We start from the raw sequence: 27,066 nt of genomic DNA, 5'->3' as shown, positions 1-27,066 counted from the left end.
CCCCTCTCCGTGGTGCTGAAGCGGCTCCCGCCGCCCCCACGGGCGCGGGCCGTGAGCTGAGGGCCCGGCCCGCATTCGCCGCCCTCGCTGCCGCCGCCCCCGCTGCAGCCGCCCCTGCATCCCCCCCCCTTCCCCGCATCCCCCGCCCCTATATCCCCCGTTCCTGCATCTCCCGTCCCTGCATCCCCCGCCCCCGCATCCGCCCCGGCCGCTGCCGCTGCGGCTCCTGCGCTGCCCCCGCCCCGCGGCCGCGCAGCGCCGGGCGGGCTCCGGCGGGGCTCCATGGCGGAGCGCGGGCCCTGAGGCGGCGGCATGGAGGCGGATTTCGCCGCCTTCGGGAGCCCGCTGTGCGGCGAGGTTAAGCGCTTCTGCAGGCGGGTGCGGGAGACCTACCGGGAGATCCAGGAGGACCTCACCCCCTACAAGGATGACCGATACTACCGGTACTACCGGGCGCGGCTCCGGCCGGGGCTCCGGAGGGGAGCAGGGGCCGTCTCGGGAGGCGGGCGGGGTTTGGGTGCCGGGCATCACGCGAGGAGCCCCCGGCTGAGCGCCCGGGAGCGGCCGCCCGGTCCCGGGGCTGCTTCAGGCCTGCTCTGCCCGGGGGATGTGGTCTGGCAGTGCCTCCCGGGCAGAAAGACCGACGCTTCTCTTCCTACCCTCACCTTACACAGGCAATTTCCATCTGCGTTCCTCTATGCTACGCCTTTTCCACTATCGTAGCAAGCGAGGGGGATTTGTTCTACAGGGAAATGTGATTCTGTTCTGTTGAGCAGCCGTGAAACAATACTGGAATAGGATAGGAATAGGTTAGGAAATCAGACTAGTTGGAACAGATGTACTGCATGGGCTACACCCACGTTTTTCTGTGCCTTGCCCTGTCTGCTGTTTCCATGACTGACCAGTGATGGCTGGAGAATATCGATGGTTTGAGATTACAAAAGGATAGGAAGGACTCCAAAGGTATTGAAGGTCTGGGTTATAAATGAAAAGAATTTTTGAACTGGTGAAAGGTTCTGAAAAAGTACAATAAAATTCAGGAGAAACAGATGCCAGGAACTATGCAGAGAATGAATGCTCTTCAGCCACAAAAATACAGGTTGGGGAATGAACAGTTATATAACACTTTTGTAAAAAAAAAAGTATGGAAATTATAATCTTTTATAAAATAAACTCTTTCAACAATGACATTATCTTATACATGTGAAAAAGGTAATAATTTGGGGTGTACAGCAGAAGCACAGTTCATAAGATGTGAGAATTAAACCATCTACTTTAGTCACCATTCCAGACATTAGTTGGAGCTATATCCAGTTCTAGGCATCACACTTCAAGGGCCTGCCAGTGGAAGAGAGGGTAAGGACAGAGAAATGGATAATCAAAAGCGTAGAAAACATAACTGTGAGGAAAATTTGGGGTTAGTCCCCCAAAAGCACAAACACTGAAGTTGGAGGAAGAGGAATTTCTGTAAAGAGAAACTTCAGTTCACCTTGGACAAAACATTACAGAGTAATATTAATTGAAGAAATAAAGGTTCATATTAGATATTAAGAAAAAATTTCTGAAAGGGAAGGATGGTAAAAGACTACAGAAAGGGTTATCCAGGGAGACTGTAGCATCTCCATCACTGAGACCTTTTAAAACTTTTGAAAAATGCATGCCAAGAAAGTCTTACATCTGGCAGATGCTCTCCCGAGGCAAAAGGAAAGATGAGGTTCCTTGTGAGGTCTCTTCCAGCTCTATTTTTCTATGCATCTGGGCAGTCTGTTCGTGCACAGTGCCCTAGCTGTTCTGTTTAAATCATTTTACTTCAGTATGCTGTGTCTGTTTTTCCCAGTGAAGGGGTAGGTGGTCCATTAGATTGAATTTGTCTCATTGTTCACAACAGCAAAGACCACAGAGAGTCATAGACTTTGGAAACACTGCCTGACAGCTTGGCAGAGTTTAACAAAACCATGGTCCTTCCTGGCAAAACAGCAGCTTCTTGTACCTGAGTATGGTGTAAGAAGCCATGGGAGGTGATAAGGAGTGATGGAAATGTAGCTGTGTGCATCTGGCAGTGCAATAATGAATATTGGCACTAGAATGAAGAAAGGAGACATAAGCCTGTTGAATTAACAACTAAAAGGTCCCAAGAGAGGCATCTGGTGCAGCTTTATTTCCAGACAAAACTCAAGCTCTCCAACATTTTGTTCTTGAAACATTTTTATGACTTTAGGGTGTATAGAGGGACTTTCTGTATTGAAAAGATGCTATCTCACCAAATCAAGTGAGCTTGTACAGTTAGTGCTAGATTGCCATTTCTCCAGGGACAATATCCCCAAGAGGTATCAGCTGCAGGTCACCTAGAGTGAAATGGACTCTTTGCAAGGAAACATTTCCTGACTTAAAAGTCATGCTAGTATTTCTTTGCATTCTCAAGATCTTAACCTAAGTGACTGGCATAAAATAAGTTTCTGTTACTGCCACTGCATACCTCCTGTTCTGTTGTCTCCCTTCAGTATCATGAATGGATGTAACCACAGCACCTGCTTTTTAGATTCCTGGTAAGGAGGAAGGTTTCTTGATGCAACCATGCATTCTTCTTACAGCCAACTCTCACTTATAGGAAGGAGAATTAGATACCTGATCCTCTTCTCTCTCTTTATTTTACTCAGTATGTTTGATCAGGGTATAGATAAGCACAGAGATGTAATGTGGAGACTTACTGTTCTGACAGCAGAGGGAATTTTGGAAATTTGACCAAGGAAATTCTGTGTGGCTTTTCTGTACTTCAAGCCAAGGAAGTTCTTTAAAATAATCAGGTTACTAAAAGCAAATAATACCTTATACCAGACCAATAAAATGAAAAGATGGTAAAACTATATAAAAGCATGTAATTTTTCCCTTTCACACGCAGTATTTACAGATGTCAGCCTCTTAACCACTGTCTCCTTAACTCTTCTCTCTGGCTGGTGGAACAAAGCCATTGAGCTATCAATTAGTGGTTTCCATTGCCTCTTCAGAAATGGAGCCATCTACTCTGTTAAGCTGTAGGGAAAGGGGTTGGGGGCCATGAGGTACTTGTAATCAGTATTTCCTAGAAAAAAAAATTGGCTGCTGCAATCTTATTCTTGATTTCTATGAGGACAGCCTTCCTGAATGCCAACTGGAAAACTCAAAACTGGAAAGCTTTGGAGCAGAGCTGATACAGAAATGGAAAAGCACCAAGCAGTCAGTCCCCTTTGTGACTCTTGACTCAGGAGTGCTTGTTGTATGCTGTGCTGTTCATGCTCATTCTCAGTGACAGAGGACTCAGTACAAGGGGATGATCTAGCTCAGAGACAGCTGATGAAGCTGTCATCCCAAGTAACTGTCCTCTTGCTGCATGGATGGCTGAGTCATTTCTGATTCAGCTCTGAGGCTGTCCCAGTTTAGTGACATCTTTTGGTGATGTTTTCCTTTAGAGCACAGTGTTCTTGAACATGTGGCTCAGCAGCTGTCTGTGAGCAGCCTGTTCATTGGGCACAGGGGACAGCTAAGCTTGGCAGACTCCTCAGCCATCCCAGGCTACGTCAACCTCACTCAGCAGAGCCCCAGGAGTCTCATTCATACTATAGAGAGGAAAGGTTGTCTATGTCAGTGAGTTTGTTCTTCCCAACAGCCCAAAATATTCTTTACCTTGTGCCTCCTGGTGTATTTCCCCACGAGCAAGTGCTAGTTTACTCAGTCATCTGGGAGAGATGGAGAAAGCAGGGCTAGCCGTGGCTCAGCACACTGATGAATGCCATCTGTCTAGGTTAATAGTTCCCTTCAGCAGACATGGTACTGCATGTTGTGCTTGTCAAAGAGACTGTATACTTACAGACTAATGGGTGTGATATTAAATAATCTCATTGGTAACCCAAATACAGGGTTGGTCTGGACGCAAGTGCACTGAAGACTAGCCTGTATTACACCACGGGATGTAGGTAAGCTCCAAGAAGGCAGAAGTGTTACACTCTTCTGTCAGTCATGGGGACTGCCATGAAGCACATCAGATTTATTGCAGCAACTTTAGGGTTGTTCTAATTTACACCACTGAGAAATTGCTCCAAATAAGCCACTTGAATGAACAGTTTGTTCATTTGTCTGGTGTCTCTCCCTCCCACTCCAATATATTTCTTCCTCCCTTAGCATGCTTCCTGGCTGGGATGGCAGGGCAGGGAGAGCTGACGGAGGGCTGGCAGATGACGGCTCCCCCACGGCACTAGACTGTTTTAAGTAGACTATTGGTAAGAAAAGAGCTTAGTACCAATGTTACCAAAACACATTTTTATCTGTTCAACATGTTAACAGTGAGATACCAAAGCTTACCAGAAGACACCAGGCCAATCAGCTGGCAGTTATTTTTCAATGGGAATTTCTTAATTTCTTTCCCAAGTGCTCAAAGTGCAAGTCTGTGAGAAGCCATGGAGTCAACAAGACCTTGCTGGAGAACTGTAGTCAAATTCTAGCCTAGACCCAGGCATGATCTTCAGTGGCTGCTTCGAACCATAGCTAGTACCCCCTCTTGTTCTTCCAAGGCTCCCTGCTGGGTCCTGGCAACTGGGGGAAGAACCTGAATGACCCTCATGTGAACTACAGGGCTGTGGCCAGAAGGCTTGAAACAGAAGGAGGAGACTAACACTGTAGCTTCACGATTGCTTTAAGATCCCACAAACTGGCTCTGTGGCTGGAAGAAGCATCCTAGCTCTCATTTCCCTGGTCACACATTTCTGCTCTCTTCCTCATCTGCCCACAATTAGTCCTGTATTTGCACAGTGACTGAGCAACTGATTTCTGAGTGACTTTGAGCTCAGATAATTTCCATTATTTGATTCACCACTCTACTGCACTAACATTTGTGCTGGCAAAAATCAAAGAGCTCCAGCTCCAGTGAAGCTGGATTTCACCTTTCGTCACCTGGAGCTGTACGTGTGAGTCATGAAAGTATAAACTGGTATAGCGTTAGTGTTAAGGTGTAAGCAGCATCCCCGCTATAGCGTTAGTGTTAAGGTGTAAGCAGCATCCCCGCTGAGCTAGCATTGAGCCTGCTTATTCATAGATCAGCCAACCTCCTCTTGCTAGCCTCATTCATCATACACTGCCCAGTTCCTACAACAGATGAGGCAGACAGTAGCTTCTTGCACTATTTCATTCCAGAGCAGGTCAGACAAGGCACTGAGTGGCACCTTCTTGCAAGAAACAAAGTAGAGTGAGGCTCTGACTGCTTCTATGGGGAGAGAGTGTTTTGCAGTGCCTTCCTTTCAAGTGTATAGATTGTAAACTCAGTGATACAATTTTCACAAAAAAAATAGTGTGCAACATACATGTTTACAGTGTATTCACAAGCCTTTGAAAGCTAGTAGATGGCAAAGAGAAATGTGGTTCCGTGGCTAACTGAAGTGAACTGGATGACAAGCTATGCCACCCACACTGTTCTCCAAGTGACTTTTGGCAAGGCTCAGTCTCTCTGTGCTTCAAGTTTTCTGCCAGTTCAATAAGAAGAATGTATTTTTGTATTGAGGAGAATAAATTCACATCTGTGAAGACACCTGAGTGCCAGAGGGTTTGGAGCAGTCATCCAAACAGCTCAGTTGTGTGCACATAAATGGCAGCGTAACTTCAGAGAGTCATAACTCTGCAACTGCGCTTCCCAGAACACCGGAAATGGTCACAGATGCTGTAGGAACCATTTCATCATTTTCTGGCCAGGGAGAACTTGTTGGAGAAGCCCAAAGTGTGCTGAAAGCTACACGGTGCATGTCATAGTCCCCTGTGACCTAATGACTTCAAAGTGTGGCGTAGCAGTGCTAACTGGTTCTGAGCATATACTGCTTGTTAAGTTGTCCTGATTACCTGAAGCTTTATTTTCTTCCCTACAGTTTAAATTCTTGTTGATTTAAAATGTATGAACACCTTTTCTTCATGAATTGGTATTCTATATTTTCAAGACAGCCTTTTTATGAGATTACTAAATAATCATCAGTGCCGTAAACCACAGATCTAAGTGATGGGATAAATCCAGTATCAACAACTGAATTAATTTCCAGCATGTTTCTTTTAGGTTCAGTGGTGTTACACAGCAGACATACTGGGTCCCACAGGTCATCAGTAATGGACATAACTGTCCATAAGGCAATGGAATGAAATTAATATTATTAAAGTTAAGTACTTTTAAAAAGTAAATGAAATAAAACCATCTTACCATCTATAATAATAGAGTATGGCCAGTCTTCGCGAGCGAAGATTTGGGAAAGGTCTTTACCCTTCAAGCCTGCGCAATGGATTTTTTTTTTTAGGTGAGACACAGTGTGTGCTGAACTGAGCCCACCCTTTAATCCTAAGGTTCGTTTTAGAGTGACCTTCTCTTAGATGGATGGCCTTACAGGGCTGACGAGCTCCATCTGCCTGAGGGAGTTTCCCTGACCGGGAATCGAACCCGGGCTGCAGCGGTGAGAGTGCTGCATCCTAACCACTAGACCACCAGGGGTTCCCCATCTTACCATCTAAGTAAGCTTTTAATAGAAGTATTTGATTGTTGAAGAGATAATTATAAAATTATATATTGACTGATCTATCTAAACATGTCTGGGGTCATCCCAAGGGGGCTCTCCCTTATGTACATGACAAACACCAAAGCCAGGCAGTTACTCTGAATTTAATTCTAGACTACACACCAGGTTTGCCCACATTTAAGTAACTGCAGTGCTGGCTTTCTATGAGCAAATATTAGAGCTATCAAAAATGAGTACAAAATATAGCTTGGTTAAATCCCTAAAACTGCCTACTCTTCTCCATTGCTACCCAGTGAATCAGTTGACAATCATTGTTGCCCAGACTTAGAACATTTAACAGAATATCAGAACAAAAATCCAACTTTATCCTAGCATTTGTGCAGGAACAAAGTAGTTTGAGGTGTTGTCTAGAGATTTTTATTAAGCAGTGTGTTTAAAGCAGTCGCTTACTCCTAGGATTTAATTTCTGGTGCTTGCAGGCTGACCGAATTCTCTGCAAACATGATACATCAATCACATCCCTTGAATACAACAAAGCTGCATGCAGGTGACTACAGCGACAGCATTTTAATTCCACTGAAAGAGCTAGTAAACAAAATCATTTGCAAACTGGATGGCTGTCTCTAACAGGCACTAAACATGCATGTGTACAGCATGGATACATCACATTGGTCTTTTCACCTAAAATGGATAGGTTAAAACTGGATTCAATTCAAGCTTGAAAAGGGCACTGGAAATGTGGAAAATATTACTGCTACCCTGCTGCAATGACACATTTGACCTCATAACCAATGGTATGAGGTTCAACAAGGCCAAGTGCTGGGTCCTGCACTTTGGCCACAACAACCCCATGCAGCGCTACAGGCTGGGGGCAGAGTGGTTGGAAAGCAGCCTTGTGGAAAAGGATCTGGAGGTGGTGGTCGACAGCTGGCTGAACATGAGCCAGCACTGTGTGTATCCCAGGTGGCCAAGAAGGCCAATGGCATCCTGGCTTGTATCAGAAATAGTGTGGCCCAGCAGGACCAGGGCAGTGATTGTCCCCTCTGTACTTGGCATTGGTGATGCCACACCTCAAATCCTGTGTTCAGTTTTGGGCCTCTCACTTCAGGAAGGACATTGAGGTGCTGGAGTGTGTCCAGAGATGGACAACGGAGCTGGTGAAGGGAATGGAGCACAAGTCCTATGAGGAGCAGCTGAAGGAGCTGGGGGTGTGAATAAGCAGCCTGGAGAAAAGGAGCTCATGGGAGACCTCCTGACTCTCTACAACTACCAGAAAGGAGGTTGTAGCCAGGTGGGGGTTGGTCTCTTCTCCCAGGCAACCAGCGATAAGACCAGAGGATATAGTGACATAGTAGTAAGCTGTGCCAGGGAAGGTTTAGGTTGGATATTAGGAGGAATTTCTTCATAGAAAGGGTGATCATACATGGGAATGGACTGCCCAAGGAGGTGGTGGAGTCACCGTCCCTGGACGTGTTTAGGTGGACGTGGCACTAGTTGACGTGGTGGTGTTGCGTCATAGGTTGGACTCGATGATCTCGGGTCTTTTCCAACCTAACTGATTCTGTGATACTGTGATTTTGAACCCGCAGCGCTCGGCAGGGCAGGACCAGCCGCCTGACTGCGCTCCAGGACGGCTCACCAAAGCTAACGCCTTTCCTCCTTCCTTCCTTCCTTCCTTCCTTCCCTCCCTCCCTCCCGCGGCCCCGGCGGGGCGCGGGCAGATGTCCCTTCGGGCTCGCCGTAGCGCCCCCCTCTTCCCCCACTGCCGGCGGCAGCACCGCCCTTGGGCCCCGGCCCGGGGCTTGGCGGGGCCGTGACGTGTCGAGGTCGCGGCGGGCGGGCAGTGACGCACGCGGAAGCGGGCGCGAGGCGCCGCCGGCGGTGGTGCCACGGCAGCGGCGGCGCCGGGAGGAGGTGCCGGCAGTGCGCGCGCGGGCCGGGATGGAGCCGTGAGTGGCGGGCGGGGAGGAGCAGCGCGCGCGGGATCGGGATGGGAGGGGGGCGGGGGGGCTCGAGCCTGAGGGGGCGCCCGGTTGTTTGGGTCCGGGTCCGGGTCCGGGTCCGGGTTCGGGATGGGGAGAAAAAAAGAAAATCCTTGCTCCGGCCAGGTGCGGTACTTTCCGGGTCCGGGTCCGGGTTCGGGATGGGGAGAAAAAAAGAAAATCCTTGCTCCGGCCAGGTGCGGTACTTTAGGCTCTTCCCCCTGTAAAGACCTGAATGTTGTCATTCACAGAATCACAGAACGGGTCAGGTTGGAAGGGACCACACCTGGTCCAACCTCCCTGCTCAAGCAGGGTCATCCCACATGGCACAGGATTATGTCCAGGCGGTTCTTGAGTGTCTCCAGTGAGGGAGACTCCACAACCTCTTTGGGCAATCTGAATCGAATTCAGGTTGTACACGTTATCTCTCGTTAAGGAAATCAGCACGCCGAGGGTTAAATTTATGTTTCCGAGGCTGTGGTTCGCCACTCAGTGACTACCCGCCTCTTTAGAGGAACGTTCTGATTTTTTCTTTTCTGTGGAGAACAACAACCCCCACCCCTGGTATCTCCACTCTCAGATTGTCTGTTAAAGGAAAAAGGAAAACTTGTTTTCCTGGATAACTCTTTGCACGAACAGAGCCATAGCAGTAACTAATTATTCAGACTTAAATGAATACAGCAAACAAGAACTAAAAAAAAGAACCAAACCAAACAAAACAACACCCAAACCCACCCAGTGCACAAATATTTTTAACATAGCCATGGTTAGCTGTGAGTTGTCATATAGCAGTTCTGTATAATACTGTTAATGTTAATTTTATGCCTCTTTTTATGTAGTCATGTGCTGCCTCATTAGCTATTAAACGTTGTGGAATACATCTACAAGAAGAAATTCAAGGTCTTCTGAGGGACACCGAAGCGAGCAATGTCTTTAAACCATGAGGAAGTGCAGGGTGTATGGATAGACCCAGTACTGTGAATGTAGGTAGCATATGTAATCATTTAAATCAAAGTGGTTTTGATGGTTTTATTTGGAAGTAAGCCTAAAATAGAAAAGAGCAGTTGGAGGCAGAGATGCTGAGGCTAATGTCAGAAAAACTGCTGTGCATAAAAGTGAGTTATTTCTGATTTTAATATCAACTCTGTACCTATGTACTGCTTAATCTCAGTTTTGCCACAGCCTTCCCTTCTGTAAAGTGAGAGTCCGAAGTGAAAATTATTGTATAACAGGCTCTGTTTTTCAAAATGGCCTTTACCAAAGACTTTGTTGTGCAGGCATGAGAGGTGAAGATGAGGAATAGCCTGAGAAACATTTTGCCAAAACTTTGAGCCAAAACTTTACTCAAAGAACAAGATTTAACCCACCTTTACATCTCACATATAAATGGGTACTGAAAGATCTGCAGACACTTGGATGGATAGTCCTGAGCTTTTGACTGCCATGGCTAGGGAGCATCTTCTGCTGGTAAAGCAAAGCACAGTGCTTTACTCATTTGAACAGATGCTTCCAGAGTAAGGAACCTTTTTTTGATTTTCCCATGAGTGTGTTTCAAACATTGTATTCTTTATTGGGCCTATCAGATGTGAGAAAGAAGCTGTTAGTGGAGGATCATCAACTTGCACTTCTGTGTATTCAGAAACTTTATGTAATGTCTTTCCAAAAGGCAGATGTTTAGCAATGAACATATGGGAAGACCGTTTAATCTGCTTTGTGTGTCAACTGGTGATAGGTGAAATGAGGCACTCAAAACCACACAAGGAAGTTCTGTTATTGCAGTGAGGGCCAGTGAAACATACATCACCTGATAGGAATGCTGTAAATTGTTGTTTGCACTCACGAGAAATGTAGTTAAGATTTGGCTGAGTTCTTACACTTCCTCTTAATAATAAGTATCCATGTTGCCTTATTGACCTGTAAAGCAGCACATTCAGTCAGTGGCTTAGATGAGACTTGAGGAGTACCAGTATGAAAGAAAGGAAAACACAGAGCATGTCCCTACTCTCCCTCGTCTCTGGTCTTTGTTAGGTACCATCATCACTTAGGTAGGTGCACACCTTCCCATTTTGACTACTAGGTGTTGCACCAGCTGGAGAGGAGCTGGAATAAAGAATGTCTGGAACGTGTTTCTTCAAAAGCTCGCGAGCCCATCTGTGCTCTGGTATATGAGCAAATGAGGGTGATAATTGCCAATAGTTGTAATCCTGTGTTGGCTGGGGGGGGAACTCTGGTGACCTTCCTGGAGAGGGAGGACTATGGAAAGGGAGCTGCTTTTCATGTTCACGTTATGCATTTTGAAGTGTCTGCAAAAACTTGGAAATTAGGAAGCTTATGAAAAGAACCGAGAATACGTACAGAATGTCAGAAGTATCCTGCATCAAGCTGTAGCTGTTAAGTGGATGCCCAGATGTAAGCTGTTCAGAACTGCACAAGCATATGTTGAACTTCCCTGCAAACATACAATACTCATCCAGTTGTCAGCTATTCTCGATCCATGGACTTTCCCATCCAGACCCAATTTCTGTGTATTGAGACATCCTCACTATGTACTCTGCCTTGAAATACTTGGTATCCAGATGAACCCTTATAGTTAATTTAGGCATGTCAGCATTTTAGGCACAATTTTTATATATCAAGGATTTTCCTGTTAAGATTAATACTTTAGCATCTCAAGATAGTATCTAATACTTGATATACTTAGGTAGATAGGGAATACCAGGTCATCTGTGGAACTGAAGAAACACTTGAAACCGGTAGAAAGATACACCTTGGTTAGTTAGTTATTTAAGTACTAGTACAGATGTAATAGCTTTAACGTGGTTTAAGTACATAAAGGCTGAAGTTTTAAGACACTGATTTAAGAAACATACTGCCAGTTTGTGCAGGACTTGTAACATTTACAATTACTTACTTGCAGTTCTCATTTTTTCTGTAGGGTTTTCCTCCTTTCCTCACCTCCTTTGTGAGTTAAATTAAGGTTTGGATCTCTCAAACTTTACAAGAAAGGGAATAATGTAATTTTTTTGTAGTGCTTTGTTTGGAGAGAATGATTTTTAAAGAAAATAGAGGTTGTTATTATTAGATCCTTGTATTGGTGATTTGTTTGCCTTACTTATAAGGGCTGCTATGCATGCAGGCACATGGTACCTGGTCCCAGAGTTCAGACTGGGCTTGTGGAAGGGATTTCAGCTCCTTTTCTGCAATTCTTCATTAATGTGATGAACCAGTAAGAGCACTGTTCAGCTAGTGAAAAGAAGTTTTATTCCAAGCCAAAAGGGAGCACAACCATTAAAGTCTTATGGTTTCATTTCTTTCCAGGATGATACTCATACAACTTTATTGAAAAACACCAGCACCATTCCATCACCCTCCCAGTCCTAGCAGCTTTTCCATATAAACTGTACAGCTTTCTATGATCGAACCTTCTGGAACAGCACTAGAAAATCAGTTATGTGGTGGCTCAGTTCTGACATAACTCGAAATGTTGGCTTTATTTTGGAAAATGCTGGATTTGTGTTTTTTAGAAATTACGCATTTAACAAAAAGGAAGATGTGTTATGTAGGATTAATTATTTGATCTTATTTCCCTGCCAACAGAACTAGAAGTTACTCGTTTCCAAGAGAATGCAATTGGTCTTTTCAGTACTTTTCCCCTCTCTGTTTTGTCTTTAACCTAATGATAAGCACCAAATAGTTGTGGAAGAGATGTCATTGCTTGTATGTGTATTTGTATTTAAGTGTCTAATAATAAACTTAAGTTCAGTTTTCTGTTTCCCAAGCTTTGGTGGAGTTCAGATGAGAATTCAAAGCCTGAGCATGCACATCTAGCAGATCTGGAGTTCTGCATTACTCCTTGTTAGGGATGATCCTGAGGGGATGAAGTATATATGTAGAGTGCATAAAACTCATCAAGATCCCGTGCAGATAACTGAGTTGTTAGTGATGTCAGTCCCTTTAGCTTAAGCTGTCATTACAGGAGACATGGTGTCTGGGATGTTTAAATTATTAATGTATGAACTAAAATGCAACTTTTTATCCCTCTAAGAAATGCTTTCTCTTGCTGAAGTCTTAGGACAATAGAAAGCCCTAGCATAAGAAGAATCTGCAAAATTTTTCCATTTTGGAGCACGGATACGTGTGCACGTACATATGTCTAATAATGCCTAGTAGTTATCCTTGCTCTGTGAAGCAGCATTAATATTTTTTTCTTAGTGTTACATGTTATCTCAGAATTCGGTTTCATTTTCTTTGTGGAAAAATGAATGGGGTCTATTTTCTACCCCTTTAGAAATGTGACTGACAACTAATTCTATGCTTTCTTTTGCTTCCTGTAGGCTGGCACCGATGCGATTATATACACTGTCCAAAAGGCATTTTGTTCTGGTCTTTGTAGTATTCTTTGTTTGTTTTGGTCTGACAGTCTTCATAGGAATAGCAGGTAAGGACGTTGTCTTTTTAGAAGATTACAGTTCTTGTATGCTTTGTCTAAACCTGGTGGTATTTACACATGTATTTAAATGCTAATGAGCTTAGTGCCCCTGGGATGTCTGAGCAAGCATTACTCCTGACAGGGAGGGGGAAGTGTTTCTTCCATTTCATTTTTTCATAGGAGTACTACCTACAACGACTTGGTATTTAAAAGTGCTTTGCAGGGAGGAGTCAGTAAAATAAAACAAAATCAGTTTCATAATTTTCAAAACCAGTAACATAATTTTTCAGCAGACTGCTACATTAATTGTTTTTCTTTGTATTTCTGTCTGTAAAATGGTGGTGCTAATACTTGATTTCCTGTGAGGAAACTGCTAACTGTTTGTAAAGTCTTCTAAATGTGTGGGTAATAAATGCCACAGAAATAATAAATATTTTAGTAGTATAAAAATGTGAACTTCAGTTGTCAAACATATATGAGCTTTGGTCTCTGGTTTCAAAGACCTTTGTTGGAGTCCTGATGTGATCTGAGAGGCTAAGCACTTAGTGTCTGAGTACTTATCCTGGAGATCAGAGATTTGATCCACAAAGATGCAGTGTCACTAGGGAGTTTATTTTATGCCAGAGAGCTTTTCCAGGTATAAAACATATTTGAAAAATCAGTCAGTGTGCCGTCACAGCAGTGTTAATATACTAGTACTCTGCTGTCAGGAGAGCTTTGTCAATACAGAAGTGACAGACAGGGAGAGGGGAAGGGAGGGACTTGTACTCATTAAGCAACCCATCCCGTATATAAGAATTACTTAAGGTTGTTACCGTCTTCCCCCACTTTACTGCTTACTTCCACTTCACCAAGCATGTCCAGTGTGTTCTCCTGTGCCCCTCTCTGACACTTTTTGACCTGTTTGTTGGATTGTTTCTACCTCCACCCTGTCCTTCATTTCCTTTAGAATGAGAAGGGCTGCTCAGGCCTGGGAGTCATCTGCTCCTGCCTGCCTTGGAAAGAAGAGGGGATTAATTGGAGGCAGCTGTCTAGGCTTTTTATGCCCATCTGTGCCTTGTAGGCAGTACATTTTTCATAATAGCATTAAATAATAAAATTTGTCTGTGAAATAAAACCTTCTTTGCTGCAGTTTGATTTATTGTAGCAGCCTAAGGTCCAAATAGACTTTCAGTTCATAAAGGTTAACCACTGATATTCCTGTGACTTGCCTAAGGATGCTGAAGAACATTATTTGGCCACTAAAATACTGTAGAAATACATTTACAAAAGTGCATTTTATATGAATGATCAAGAGCAAAAAATGGAACTACCTAATTTATTGTAATTTGGCTATTTGGCTATAAAATTGAACCATATTTGTAGTTGTATATTTATAATGCCAGGTTGCGAGAAGTGAAAGTTGTTTTACGTAAGATAGGCAAAAAGCAGTGCTCCTGGAAGAGAAAACTGAGCATTTCATTCTTAATGGATATCAGAACCTGAGAGAGAGCTGTGTTGGTGTGTTGCATTGTGTCTGTGTGCAGAGCAATCTGATGATGTGGTTACCTTTGGCCCGGGGGACTTGGCTGCTGTAAGCAACACTTGGTCATCTGTACCCTGCTGGGGTCCCAGGCCTTGCCTGTGATCCCCTTCAGGAACTGCCATGGCTGTGGGATTCTTGTCCTTGTAAGATTGGTTTGCTGGATAGTTTTGTTGACAAAGCATGAACACCATTTATTATTATAACTTAATTATTTTTAAAATAATGGTGTTTACCTTGGGAGGAGATCTGATGAACACTTACTGTGATGTTTTTTGTGACTTTTGTTGACAGCTGCTTGCTTCCTGTGAATAGAAGGAGGGGCAGTAACAGTAGAATGCTCTGTCAGTAAAGGGTGCAGTCTGAGAAAAACTCACCAAACCCACTAAGTAAATGAAAGCATGGGAGATACATCCATATTTTCCATGCTGTCTGAATATGCCACCACCCATACTCAACATCTCTACCTGCAGTTTGGGAAGCCTAGCAGAAGTCTTGCTTTTCATCTGAGAAAACAAGACAGTTTAATCTATGGTGGCAGTTTAATCTATGGTGGCAGTTGCTCCTCAGTTCTCGTAACCCAAGACAGATGCAGACTTGTTTGATCTTTTTCCCAAGTTGCACTCACTTTCTTTCCCTTGTCCCAGTGGGTCTATGTTATCTCTGGAGTGGGACAAGTGTAATGAAGATCCAAGGTGCAGAACTCATTTTTCTGTACCTGTGCAGTCTTCCTGTTCAGCACCTCAGGGTGGTTCTTTGCTTTCAGCTGTGATTCTGATAACTGAGCAAGACTGAAAAAAACCCAATAACAATTTAAATTAGTCTCCACAGCATCGTTATGGTCAGTTTCTTAAAAAAGCTTTTATATATTGCTTGCTTCAGAAGTAGCAGTTAATGGCACTGGAACTTCATTATTTGTTTGGTTGCTGCTCTTAAAAATTGTGACTGTGATTTCTCTGTCCCAATATTGGTTCATATCTTCCAATTAAAAAAAAAACTTATAAAAAAGGCCAATTTTTTTAGTTTTGTCAAGAACTGATTACTGACATATGATGACATCGTCCGTGAACACTTACTGAAATTGAGTTATGCTTTTTAAAACAAAAAATGCCTTTCAAAAATCTGCCCTGTTTATGTGTACTTGAGAACTGAAAAATTCAGTGATGCAGAACTGACTTTATAGTGGGTGACTATTAGTGATGTTGAACTGCAGTCCTAATATGAAATTTTGACTATGATGGGTGAAATTCATAATTTTTTCATTTAAAGTCTGTAAGATGGTTAATACTGTTATTAGAGTGGTTGTAGGAGCCCAAGCAGTACTACATGTTTAGAACTGTCATGACAGGTAACCTAAAATACTTCTTGCACAGAGTGATCCTATGTTGCTTATTTATAAACTTCCTTCTTTTCCATTGTTTCTCTGTAGTAACTTTGAAGTCCATGGTCTTTGTGAAAAACTGCTTTTCTTGCATAATTTTTTTAATACTGAGCTTATGGCTGAAAGAGCATATTGTGAGGATTAATAAATTACATTAAATTGCCAGACCAGATATATAGAGGGAGAGACCATTTGGACAGCGAAATCTTACTGTGATTGGGAAGCATCTGGTGACCAAATACAAATATGTATGTCCTGCTTTTGTTCTTACCTGCTTTACGTCTCCTCTGTGTTTGTTCACACCCCAGTGTATAGACACAGATCTGTTTCTACTCTTCCCTTTCACTTTTCTAGTTTAGTCCTTTCGTGTTTTGTGTATGTACAAACATGTGTGCATTCTTCTTCTTCCCAGTAGCGTGTGTCCTTCCATACCTAGGAATGCTAAGGGAAAATTTGTAGCACTCTCTACAACTGCCTTATCAGAGGATACACAGAAGATGGGCCTAGACTTTTCTCAGAGGTGCATGATGATAGGGGGAGAGGCAACAGACATAAGCTGGGACACAAAAAGTTCCAGTTAGATATTAGGAATTTTTTCTTACCATAAGGGTGATTAAGTACTGAAACAGGTTTCCCAGAGAGCTTATGAGAGTCTCTGTCCTTAGAGATGTTAAAGACTTATTTGGACATAGCCCTGAGCAACCTAATTAAACAAGAATGGACTAGATAATCTCTGGAGGTCTCTTCTAACATAAATTATGATTTGATTGCTTCCCATTTACTGCATATAGAACTAGAGGTAGGATGTGAGTGGATGGATCAGTACATGTTAAGTGCGTGCGTGTCCGTATCCAGAATGATTGGAGGAATGGTTGCATAAGAGGTCTGGTATGGAGTTGAACATCTCCCACTACACTTGGACATGCAACTCTATTAAATGGATTGTCTGCTTTGGGAGAAATTGTTTATACAACTTCTATGCAGTTATCTTTATTTATGTGATGACATTCATCGTGTATCATAGCCCCAGATTTCTGTAGAAAAGGAAGGGCCCAGTCTGAGTAAACTGAGAACTGTTGCTAAACAAAATGTGGGTATCTTGGCTTGAACAGACCAATGCAATGAAAATCCATCTTTATCCAGAAAGTACTGTTACTGTGATTGTATGGGCAAGTACATTACACGTGCATAAAAAGGCATTGGCTTCTTGCAGACAAATACAATGGGACGTGTTTGCCTTGGTGCCCAAGCCTTGAGTACAATGTGTTACGGATGCTGTGCTCCATTTAAACTAGGTAATGGCAACAATTTGGCCATGCAAACTTTATAGTTCAATTAAACATGCTGTTTTTTCAGGTGGTTTCTGCAGCCCTTGTTAAACTTTGAGTCTCTATAACAAAAGCGCCACTGGTGCTTAGCCAGCTTTTTCTGTAGCTGAGTACTTTCATGACTGCACTCCCATGAAAAGCTTGGGATATATTTATATAAATACCGTGTGGTTTGTTGTAGTAGAGTACACATTCAGGGCTTCTGACATGGAATTCTTGATTTATAATTTACTTCCTATTTAATCATACCTAGAAATACTATGTCAGAACTGCTTAAAGAAACATTCAGGCCAAGTTTATAAATTATATTGAAACGTCCAAGTGATTTACCCTTCAATTTAAACGTCTGAAAAGTGGGATACTATTTACCTGCTTTGCAGGCAGGGTCTTCGTACAGTCTTTTGAAAACCTGTATTTACATCATTACTTACCAGTAATATGTATACTTCAATATTGTTTTCTTTTTTCCTTCTTATATATTGTGCAGGTCCTAATGTAATTGAAACTTCTGTAGCAAGAACAGACTTAAATAACAGCCTAAAGGTAAGAGTTAAGTATAGTTGGATTATATGAATGGCTTTATTTGATGTTAGTAATATTAAACATTACCTTTCTTCCCCCTAATTATTTTAAGTATTTGAACTTTTACTGGAAAACGTCTTATCCATGCTTTCCAGTTTGAAACTGAACATGCAATATTGTCCTTCTACTGTGTTATTTATGAATGGCCCAGCAGCGATTTCTAGTCTGTTACTGTTGTGAGCAGGCCAGGTAGAGAATTCTAGGATGTTTCCACACAGCAGTTTCTGATAAAGTAGCATTTGAGTTTTCCCCTGGTGAATTAAGGTTGGAGATTCTTGTAGGGGGTTCAGAAATAGAAATTGAGAACATAAACTGAAAAATGATGCACTCAGTGGCAATTAATGATATCCCTCTTGTGATCTTCCTTTCTACCATCTGGGAAGGAATATTTCTGTTTCTTGTTAATTGTTCACTGTCACGTGACCAAGACATGGGATCTGGCTTCCTAACATGAACCTTCACATTCATGTTCTTAAAACTTTCATATTTTGGTTCTTAGTTCTTGCAATTTTTTTCTAGATAGCTCTTCACTGTCAACGTAATATCTGAAGTATTTTTTGTGAAAGTGCTAAAAAGGTTTTGTTTTGGGGTTTTTTTTAAGGAAATTTTTTTTAAATACACTGAAATTTTCTTTGTTTTTCATCTATTAGTCACCTATATTTGTTTGTATTGATACTATATTATGGGTGGATTTTCTTTTTTTTTAAAGCACATTTTGATTTCAAATAAGAAAAGTCTTCCCTGCATGTAGGTTTTATCTGTTAATGATATCTTCCGTTCTTTTGAACGGAATGTGGGATTTTTAGAAAGCCTAGTGGAAAATAGTTTTGTTTTCATAATTATAGTAGAACAGGTTTAAAACTGTGGCAGATAAAGGGGCGCAAACCTGACTTTTGATGTGAAGTGTTAAAAATTATTACTTATGTTCAGGCTAGGTCTCAGGATTTTGATTTTCATGTCTGAACTTATCTGCTTTAATGCTGCTGCTCTTATGGGCTTTAGGTAGTCATACCTGTCCTTGCTTCTGTGCTGTGCAAAACACGTGGGCTGTTTAAGCTAATCCTCTGAAAGACTTCTGTTTGAGCTGCTTATCATACTGTCCACAGAGTACCATATATTAAATCTTTTCCCAAAAACATTTTCACAGACACAATTAACATGCCTTTCATCATTGTAACTACAGATACGCCATGTAATGGCTAGTGTAATGGCTGGTGCTAATCTTATGGGTTTTTTTACAGCTGAAGCCATTTAATTTGAGTTCTCCACCGCTGTCAACTTACAATCAGCAGCTGTGGCTGACCTGCGTAGTTGAGTTGGATCAGCATGATGGTGAGAATCTTACATAATTCTCAGGAAACTTGAGAATAGAAAACTTGCTATAGCAACCTGTCTATTGTATCTTCAGTTTCATCTGTCACACAGATGAGCCTGTTGCTTTTTGTCTATGGTTGGTAGATTTTTCCTCTGATGCTTTTTCTTGCCCTCCACCCCCCTCCCTCAGTAAAGCCATGGACAGCACTGACTGAATTGTAAGAAACAAGTATAGGGGATTATTGTTTGTTATTTCTGTGAACACAATAATATCCAGATAATCTGTGTCTTTCCTCCTTCATTTTTGGGGGAATTAGATGTGTAGTCTGTAATGATATTAATTTTTCAATAAAGCTTCCCTTTATATGTATGAGAAATACTGTATTAGTAATTGTTAATCTGTCAAGATTCACTACAGGGCTTGAGACTTACTGTGTAAGTATTACTGTACCCCTACTGTACCCCTACTTCAGTAAAGTATAAATGAATAACTCTGAGTAATATTTGGATAACACACATTTTGAACTGCATCTGAAACTCTATTTGGGATTTCATCTCTGAATGTAGCAATAGGTTGATGTTTTCTGTTTTATTTACAGTATCCCTCAAAAAGAATGTTACTATGACAGTCAAAGTACTTGGAGTGGTGAAGGATGGAAGCACACCATATGTTAATAATCAAGTTCACAATCGAACAAGATTACTCAGTTGTGCACAAGTATGTACTTGCTTAAACAAAACTTTGATGAAGTGCACTTTCTTTAAATCTGTTTGTGCATGTTGCTTTACATTGCAAATAAGAAGAATGTATCTGTTAAACATGTCTCAGGAAAGACTCTAGAGTATGGTTTTATTTATAATGGCAACATAGTTAGTAATGCTGACCAAGTATCTTCCTATCCATCGTTTTTTTGCTTACTTCTGACTTGTGTCTGTTACCCATTAAAGACCCTTCTTTCTTGTTAGAATTGCTCTTTGTCAGCAAAACAGTGTGTCCTGTTCAGTCACTTAAACAGGTTTAGCAATACTGAATAGAGGCCAAGAAAACAATATGCTTGGGTTTTCTCTTTCCTCCTGTTAGCTTTTAAAAATGAGTTAGTACAAGATAGCCCCATCTCACAATCTGATGACCTAGAGTCTGACTGACAGTTATTCATATCCATCCTGGTGCTGCAAGCAGGTGCTTTCACCAGCTAAAGTGAAAAGCTAGCCTTGTTTATTGTTCAACCATTGACTTTATCAGTGACTGACTTTATCAGTTTCTTCTGTTTTGCCTTTTTATCTTTCAAAAAGCTCTTGATTGGACTGATTGAGATTGGTGAGACATATAATAAATATCATCAATATTCAACCATTTAGAAACAAATTCTCCATCCTATACTGACAGTGCATATTCTGGAATAATTTGAAGACTTCAACATGCTATTCTCTACTGTATGTGTTCACAGAAATGCAGTGAAATCATTGTTGCTCACCTTGGCTACCTGAACTACACTCAGTACAACATATTTGTTAGCTTTGAAGATCTAAACAAGTTAACATACACTATCCAGAATATTACTTTCACAGTAAGTATAAAGTTTTATACTAGTAAAACAAGTCTCTTTAATGCTGTAGAGGTGTGCTTTGACTGTAACAAAAAAGTGTCTGATTTTTGAAGAGAAATATAAAAATGCATTATAATTAATTTTTCTGTCACTACTGATGTCAGAATTATTGTAGCATTTACTGTTCATAAGAGTCTAGACCAATTTTTTCACCTCTATAGGGAAAGATTTTTCTCTCAGAACTGCTGATGCTGTTTTTTGTAACAGATAAATTTAGTCTTAATTCCTGGCAGATATTTTTAATAATAGACAAACTAGACTAGAACATTCAGTTTTCTGCATTTGCTTATAGAGATATTGCCTTTCTGAAGCATGGTATCTTTTTCAGCTTTTCCAGGAGATTTATCTGAATTAGCAAATTTTCCAGACTTCACAAATGCATGGGCTAGAAAGACTTAACAAACTCAAAGAAAAATGAAGTTGTTTTTTTTTTTAATGATTGTGCTTATTAGGAAGGGAAAAATGGTGTTTATTTTCAGCAAAAATAATCAGGCTACTAAACTAATTCACTAAAATAATCCCTGGTGAAATAATTATCTCAGTACATAGTTCTAAAGACTGCTTATAAAACACATCATCAGTGTGTGTTGATTGGCTCCAGAAAGAAATTTGCACTGGGAGAAAATGGAACTAAACCAAGTTTATAATACATGTTACTATGCTGTATTCTACCTGTATACAGCATTTGGAATGTCAGAGCAGGTAGCAAGCAAAAATCTTACTGTAAAGCAAAAATGTTTTTTATATACTAAATTAACTTTCTAAATATTAATATTTGTAATATTCTAGTGCATAAAGCAAATCATTAAAAATAAACTCTAAGGGGAAAAAACCCCTAAGCTCACAAACCGTTTGTTTAGTTCCAGATTTCAAACAGGACAAAGTGTTGGGGCATTTGTAGTTGTACAGTTTATTATCTTGCTTTGCAGGCTGCCTTTAAGGCAGACCTGTGTGCAACCCCAAAAAAACCTCTAACCTAAAGCCCCACTTTCCTGCAGCAACTGAAATTATCCAATTTATTTCATTATTACAATTGTTTATGATGACCTCAGTTGAAATTGTAGATTGCCTTTTGTATAATAGGGTTCTCTACATATAATTTTCATTCTACATTTACAGTTTAAAATGAAAGGTAAAGCTTCTTGTTCACATGAGCAGAGCATGTGTTGTACCAGGGAGTTTACATTTCAAAAATGGCTTCAAAACAGAAGCATGCCAGGTATGAGATAAATTGTTGACAGAGTAGATTTTTTGCAAAAGGACATGTTATAATGAATGTTTGTGCCCTTCTAGTAATTAGAGGAGAAGGAGCTTTCCCCCCAACCTATGAAAAGATTTCTGTATTTCTAGTAAGCTCATTTATTCTTCCTTTATGTGATTTTCTTTTTTTCCACTTCTGAGACAAGTGAGCAAGCTTTAAGAAAACAAACCCCTTATGAGAAGCACCCCTGCACCTTATTGATCTCTTCATAGTCAATTTATGCAACTGACCTTGGTAATAAAGAAGAACATACTGGATTTACTCATTTATTGGTATTAAAACTTTGAATGAAAATGCAATTTAAATCAATGAAGAAAATATCCTTTTTGTCCTGAGAATTACTTTAACAGCAATGAGTATGTTACAAAGTGGAAGGTTAAAAGAGAAGCAAGGCTATTAGGCTGCTTTGCTTATCTTTTCATCAGGTAGTCCTGTGGGTACGAATTTGTCTTTGTGAAATTTGGCTACACCTTTACATTTCAAAAAGCCTGAGAACTTTCCAGTGTGTGCATAAAGTGCTGATTATCAATGTCATATGTACCGTGTCAAAACATCGTTCATTGGGCTCTCTTTCTTTTATTTTCTTCTAGTGGAAGACCTACAATCCAACTTTTTCGCAAGTGGAAATATGGTTCCGATTTGTCTTTGTAGTTCTTACTTTTATGGTCACGGTAAGATTTTGTTTCAGTTTTTCTGGAGTATATTATATAGACAGCTGATAACACTGCTCTGTAGTGCTGTGTAAGCCCAGGCAGCTGAGTTGACGTATCACTGAATGGATGTAAAAAATGTTAATGAAATACTCATGTAGTTGCTGCTTTTATGTTTTTACAAGTGGTATTGAAGGGACATTAAGAAAATAGGATAAATGGGAAAACTTGCTTTTCCAAACTCTGATTTTGGATTAAACAGAAAGAATTTTGCTTAAACAGAGGTAATTGTGATTAGATGCTAGAAAAAAGTATTTTTTTGCAGTACAGGTAGGCTCAGACTTTGGAATAGGATGGCCAGTGTGTGGGCTCTTTGTGTCTGAAAATGAGCAAAACATCAATATGAACCTTGATCTAACTTTAAAGTTATCATTGCCTTGAGTGTGAGGATGAGCCAGATGACCTCCAGAGATGCCTTACAATCTAAATTATGCTATGATTTAGATTATCTCTCCTTTCCAACCTGGTTTGGCTCTGGAAAAGAAGTATTTGGGAAAAAAACCCCAACAAAATAAGATCTAAAATGTTGAATTTTCAAAGTAGGGACACCAAAGTACTGCACACTTGCATAACATTTTTCTCACATAGATGATGTCACTCAGCAGGTAACTGTGAATATAAAATGCAAGCTGCTTTTTTAAAAAGTCAGTTTAGGTGGAACTTGATGATAGTGTATGACCAGTAATGAGGCAACATTTTTTTTCGCACATTGTTGATTTTCACAATACTACCTGGTTTACTTCTCAGTTTGCTTGAGAAATTATGTAATTTGCATTGGGGTCAGCCAGCAAACCTGAAGGAGAGCCTAACAGACCTGGCTCATGTTTTACTGTGTTCTTAGAGGCAAAGACCTCATGAAGCAGCCTTTGCAATGTGCTCTTAACTCTGGTTAAACCGTTAAGGCTGTATCCCTTCCTTACAAATTGTTGTTTTTGTTGTTTTATAGTGTCTGTTTGCACATTCTCTGCGGAAATTCTCCATGAGAGATTGGGGTATTGAACAGAAATGGATGTCCATCCTACTTCCGCTCTTACTACTTTACAATGGTACTTGTATCCTGGAATTTTTCAAAAAGCTCCTTTTTAAAAAAGAAATAGAAAAAAAGACAAAAGAGAGAGAAAAAGGCAAAATGGAATTCCTCCTTGAACTTATAAGCAACTGTTTATAAGGCTTCAGAAAACTAAATAAAAAAATCTTAGCAACCCTTTTCAAGTGTAGCAAATTCAAGGGCATAACGAGTAGGTGGATTTAATTCTTTTCAGTCACATCAATGTCAACTATTTGTTTAACGCTCTGATTGGAATAGGTGCCTACCATACTGAACCTTTCAGTTTCTGTTCATCTGCTAAGTCTTACTTCTTCATTTTTCAGATACTCACACTTCAGTTAAAAATGGAGGCTACTTTTAGTCCAGGAAAACACATCAAATTCTAGCACTTTCTAGCAGTACTAAAAGAATATTTGCATTTTAATCATTTTGTGATAATTTTTAGGTCATCACTATTAACAGTGGTTTAGTAGAAAGTCTAATAAATGTTGGCAACCATTTGAGATTATTTCTACAGCACAGAGGATTGCTGCTAGAGGCACCATTTTCTTTATTAATTTCTTTAAGATAAAGTGAACTTCGTTTACTGGTGTAATTTGAAAAATCTAAGGCTTTTTGTTCCTCTGAAGATACGTTCTGCTTTACTTTTTATAATGAAAGGTTTTCTTCTCTCTGTTTAACTTTTTTTTTTTTCTTATTTATTTTACAGATCCATTTTTCCCCCTTTCTTTTCTGGTCAACAGCTGGTTTCCTGGAATGCTGGATGATCTATTCCAGTCACTGTTTCTGTGTGCGTTGTTGTTGTTCTGGCTTTGTGTCTACCATGGTATAAGAGTACAGGTAAGGGTGCACCAGTATCTACTACTAAATGAGAAGACAGTACTTGTTTTTTTTTCATTTCTCTCAAAAGGTGACAAAAATGAAATATTTTAAAGAGAGACGTTTATTTTACTCATAAAGTACAATGTGACATATGAAGCTTTGTAGTTAAAATGATTTATGGTGAAGTAGATTATCTTGATTCCACCAAGTCTAAATGAAATAGGTGGGACAGTCTTCATAATCATGATGCCATTATGCTTTTTCTTGCTTGAAGGGTTTTGTTATTCTATATGGTAGTTGATTGGGTTTTTAAACTAGTTTAAAATTCTGCTTAAGAGAAATATGAATTCTGGAGCATGTTCCTTTATTTGCATTATCAGTGAAATATATGGGACCTTATAAATAGGATGCTTCAACTCTACTGCATCTTATTAACACAAGTGATGATACAATTTTATGTCTTCTCTAAATCACCTGTGCAGGATAAAAATGCAGAAGATGAGTGTTTTAATCTAGTTCATGTTGAGTGAAACAAAGAAGACAGTTATTTTATTTTGTCAAGAATGAATAAAATCTTAAATGTAGTTCACTTCTTCACCACAGTATTGTTTTCTCTACAGGGGGAAAGGAAGTGCTTAACTTTCTATCTGCCCAAATTCTTTATTGTTGGACTATTGTGGCTGGCCTCTGTTACACTGGGAATATGGCAAACGTAAGTAATTTAAAATTTAGTGCAGAAGTATGAACTGAGAGTGTTCAAGAATGAGAAGGTTGTTTATAACTAGTGGTAGAGAAATGCATTTTCTAAAAAACAAATGGGGAGATTAGACATGATTACAATTTAAATCCTCCATATTTCTTCCAAATTGGGTTAGGAAACGAGAATGTTATATACAGTAAATTGTCACGACTGCATTTGAATTAATGGCATTGCACCAATTTATATGGCGAAAACCTTTATGGTAACTCTAAACCTTTTCTTTTGGGTGGGTTTCTTGGTCAGTATGTCTTTTTGACCTTGTCTGGAATGGTGCACATACCAGTTTTTAATTTTGAATATTTTCTAGCGTTAATGAAGTACATGATCCTACATATCAATACAGGGTTGACACAGGCAATTTTCAGGTAAGTCAAAAATGTTTTCTTGCTATTAAATTGTCAGGTAGAGTTAGGCAATACAAGGAGATGGGGTTTGTTCTTCTATAAAAATCTATAACACAATTTAGAAAAGAGAAAATGCTGGTCAAATGGTCTTACTCTGACTAGAGTATTTTTAATTTTGCATTAGATAGATGCATAGACCATATTGAGCTCCATATTGAGAAGGTTAATTTGCCCTGCAGATCTGGAGACTCAACACCACAAGACTCATGACTGTTGAAATTGAAAGGAAAATTTTGAAGCCTCTTATTAAGTCAGCTTTGTAGATCTTTACTCCCGCCAAGGTTGACTGTCCTGCTAAATTTCAGGCTTTCTTGTTGTAAAGGAAGATCTGATGTATGGGAATCCTTGTATTGTTCTTGTGAACAAGCCGTGTTTTTAGAAAATCATGGTGATTCAGCTCACTGTGAATTTGGTGAAAAATGCTGGTTTCTATGAAATGTCCTTTACATTCCCTAAAATTCGACCTGGATGTATCACCATCCTCATTTCATGAGCCAGCTTTTCCTGCATAAATGGACCGTTCTATGTTGTGCTTTGGGAAATAATGATTTCTACTGAGGGAAGGAGGAATAGACCAAATTTCATTAAATAATAAAACCTAACACTTTTCTTATAGGGAATGAAGATCTTCTTCCTTGTAGTGGCAACCACATACGTTCTCTACCTTTTGTTCCTGATAGTGAGGGCATGCTCAGAACTTCGAAACATGCCTTATGTTGGTAAGGAATATTTTTTTTGATTCTTCCCCAAACAGGCTTATTTCTCCTAGATGTGGGTGTAAATTCACTAATAACAACTTTTCTCAATTTTTTTCAGATCTCAGGTTAAAATTCTTGACTGCATTAACATTTGTAGTGCTTGTTATTAGGTAAGGCTTTTCAAAGTACCTTTCTCAGAATTGTAACTTTTATAACCTTTTTTTCAGAGCTTTGAGTACGTTTTCTAGATAATAAAATTGTCAATGAAACTGAAAAATGTCTTTAATATGGCTGTTGTGGCAAGCATTTTTAATTTTTTAGCCTTTCTTAAGGCTTTTTGAGCTAAGTTTATATTATTGGTATTACCATGGCAATGCTCTGCAAGATTTAGAGGTTCACTTAGCAGAGATATTTACTGCTGAGTGGTCTGCAAACGCACCATTCCCCTCTTCTGGAGTTTTGTAAACTTCATTTAGTCAGAGCAGAAGTCTACAATTAGTTTCTTAGATTATTGTTAATATCTTTCTCCCCCACTCCAAGCTGTTACTTGGATAGTATGTAGTGGATGAAATCTGAGGAGTTTTCCCACTTTACTCAGTTGACTGCTGACTTTTAATCACAAAATAATCCTTCTTAATTTAGAACTATGAAAGCAAGTCTATTTTAAAATAACCGGTCAGCACATTAACATAATTATTTT

The 27,066-nt window shown here is 40.2% G+C and overlaps 1 protein-coding gene across 3 annotated transcripts in view; it reads left to right on the top strand.

Moving 5' to 3' along the window:
• The first annotated feature begins 272 nt into the window (after positions 1-272).
• The window catches only part of TMEM181 (transmembrane protein 181), a 34,568-nt gene continuing 7,774 nt past the window's right edge, over positions 273-27,066 (top strand). Inside the window, exons 1-14 of one of the 3 annotated variants that reach the window (XM_017825935.1) lie at positions 8,403-8,467; positions 9,340-9,483; positions 12,835-12,938; positions 17,648-17,703; positions 18,984-19,074; positions 19,656-19,774; positions 20,505-20,624; positions 22,515-22,595; positions 23,581-23,680; positions 24,392-24,522; positions 25,125-25,216; positions 25,572-25,629; positions 26,285-26,387; positions 26,485-26,536. In XM_017825935.1, coding sequence (XP_017681424.1) covers positions 9,482-9,483; positions 12,835-12,938; positions 17,648-17,703; positions 18,984-19,074; positions 19,656-19,774; positions 20,505-20,624; positions 22,515-22,595; positions 23,581-23,680; positions 24,392-24,522; positions 25,125-25,216; positions 25,572-25,629; positions 26,285-26,387; positions 26,485-26,536 — 1,109 coding nt within the window. In that variant the 5' untranslated portion in view covers positions 8,403-8,467; positions 9,340-9,481. Of the gene's footprint in view, positions 444-8,382; positions 8,468-9,339; positions 9,484-12,834; positions 12,939-17,647; positions 17,704-18,983; positions 19,075-19,655; positions 19,775-20,504; positions 20,625-22,514; positions 22,596-23,580; positions 23,681-24,391; positions 24,523-25,124; positions 25,217-25,571; positions 25,630-26,284; positions 26,388-26,484; positions 26,537-27,066 lie in introns of those variants that run through there. The other 2 variants (XM_017825933.1, XM_017825934.1) reach the window with 2 other exon arrangements.

Source organism: Lepidothrix coronata, unplaced genomic scaffold (assembly GCF_001604755.1).
Source record: "Lepidothrix coronata isolate B3197 unplaced genomic scaffold, Lepidothrix_coronata-1.0 Scaffold123, whole genome shotgun sequence".
NCBI classification, from domain to species: domain Eukaryota; kingdom Metazoa; phylum Chordata; class Aves; order Passeriformes; family Pipridae; genus Lepidothrix; species Lepidothrix coronata.
This window is presented reverse-complemented; position numbering and strand designations above follow the sequence as displayed.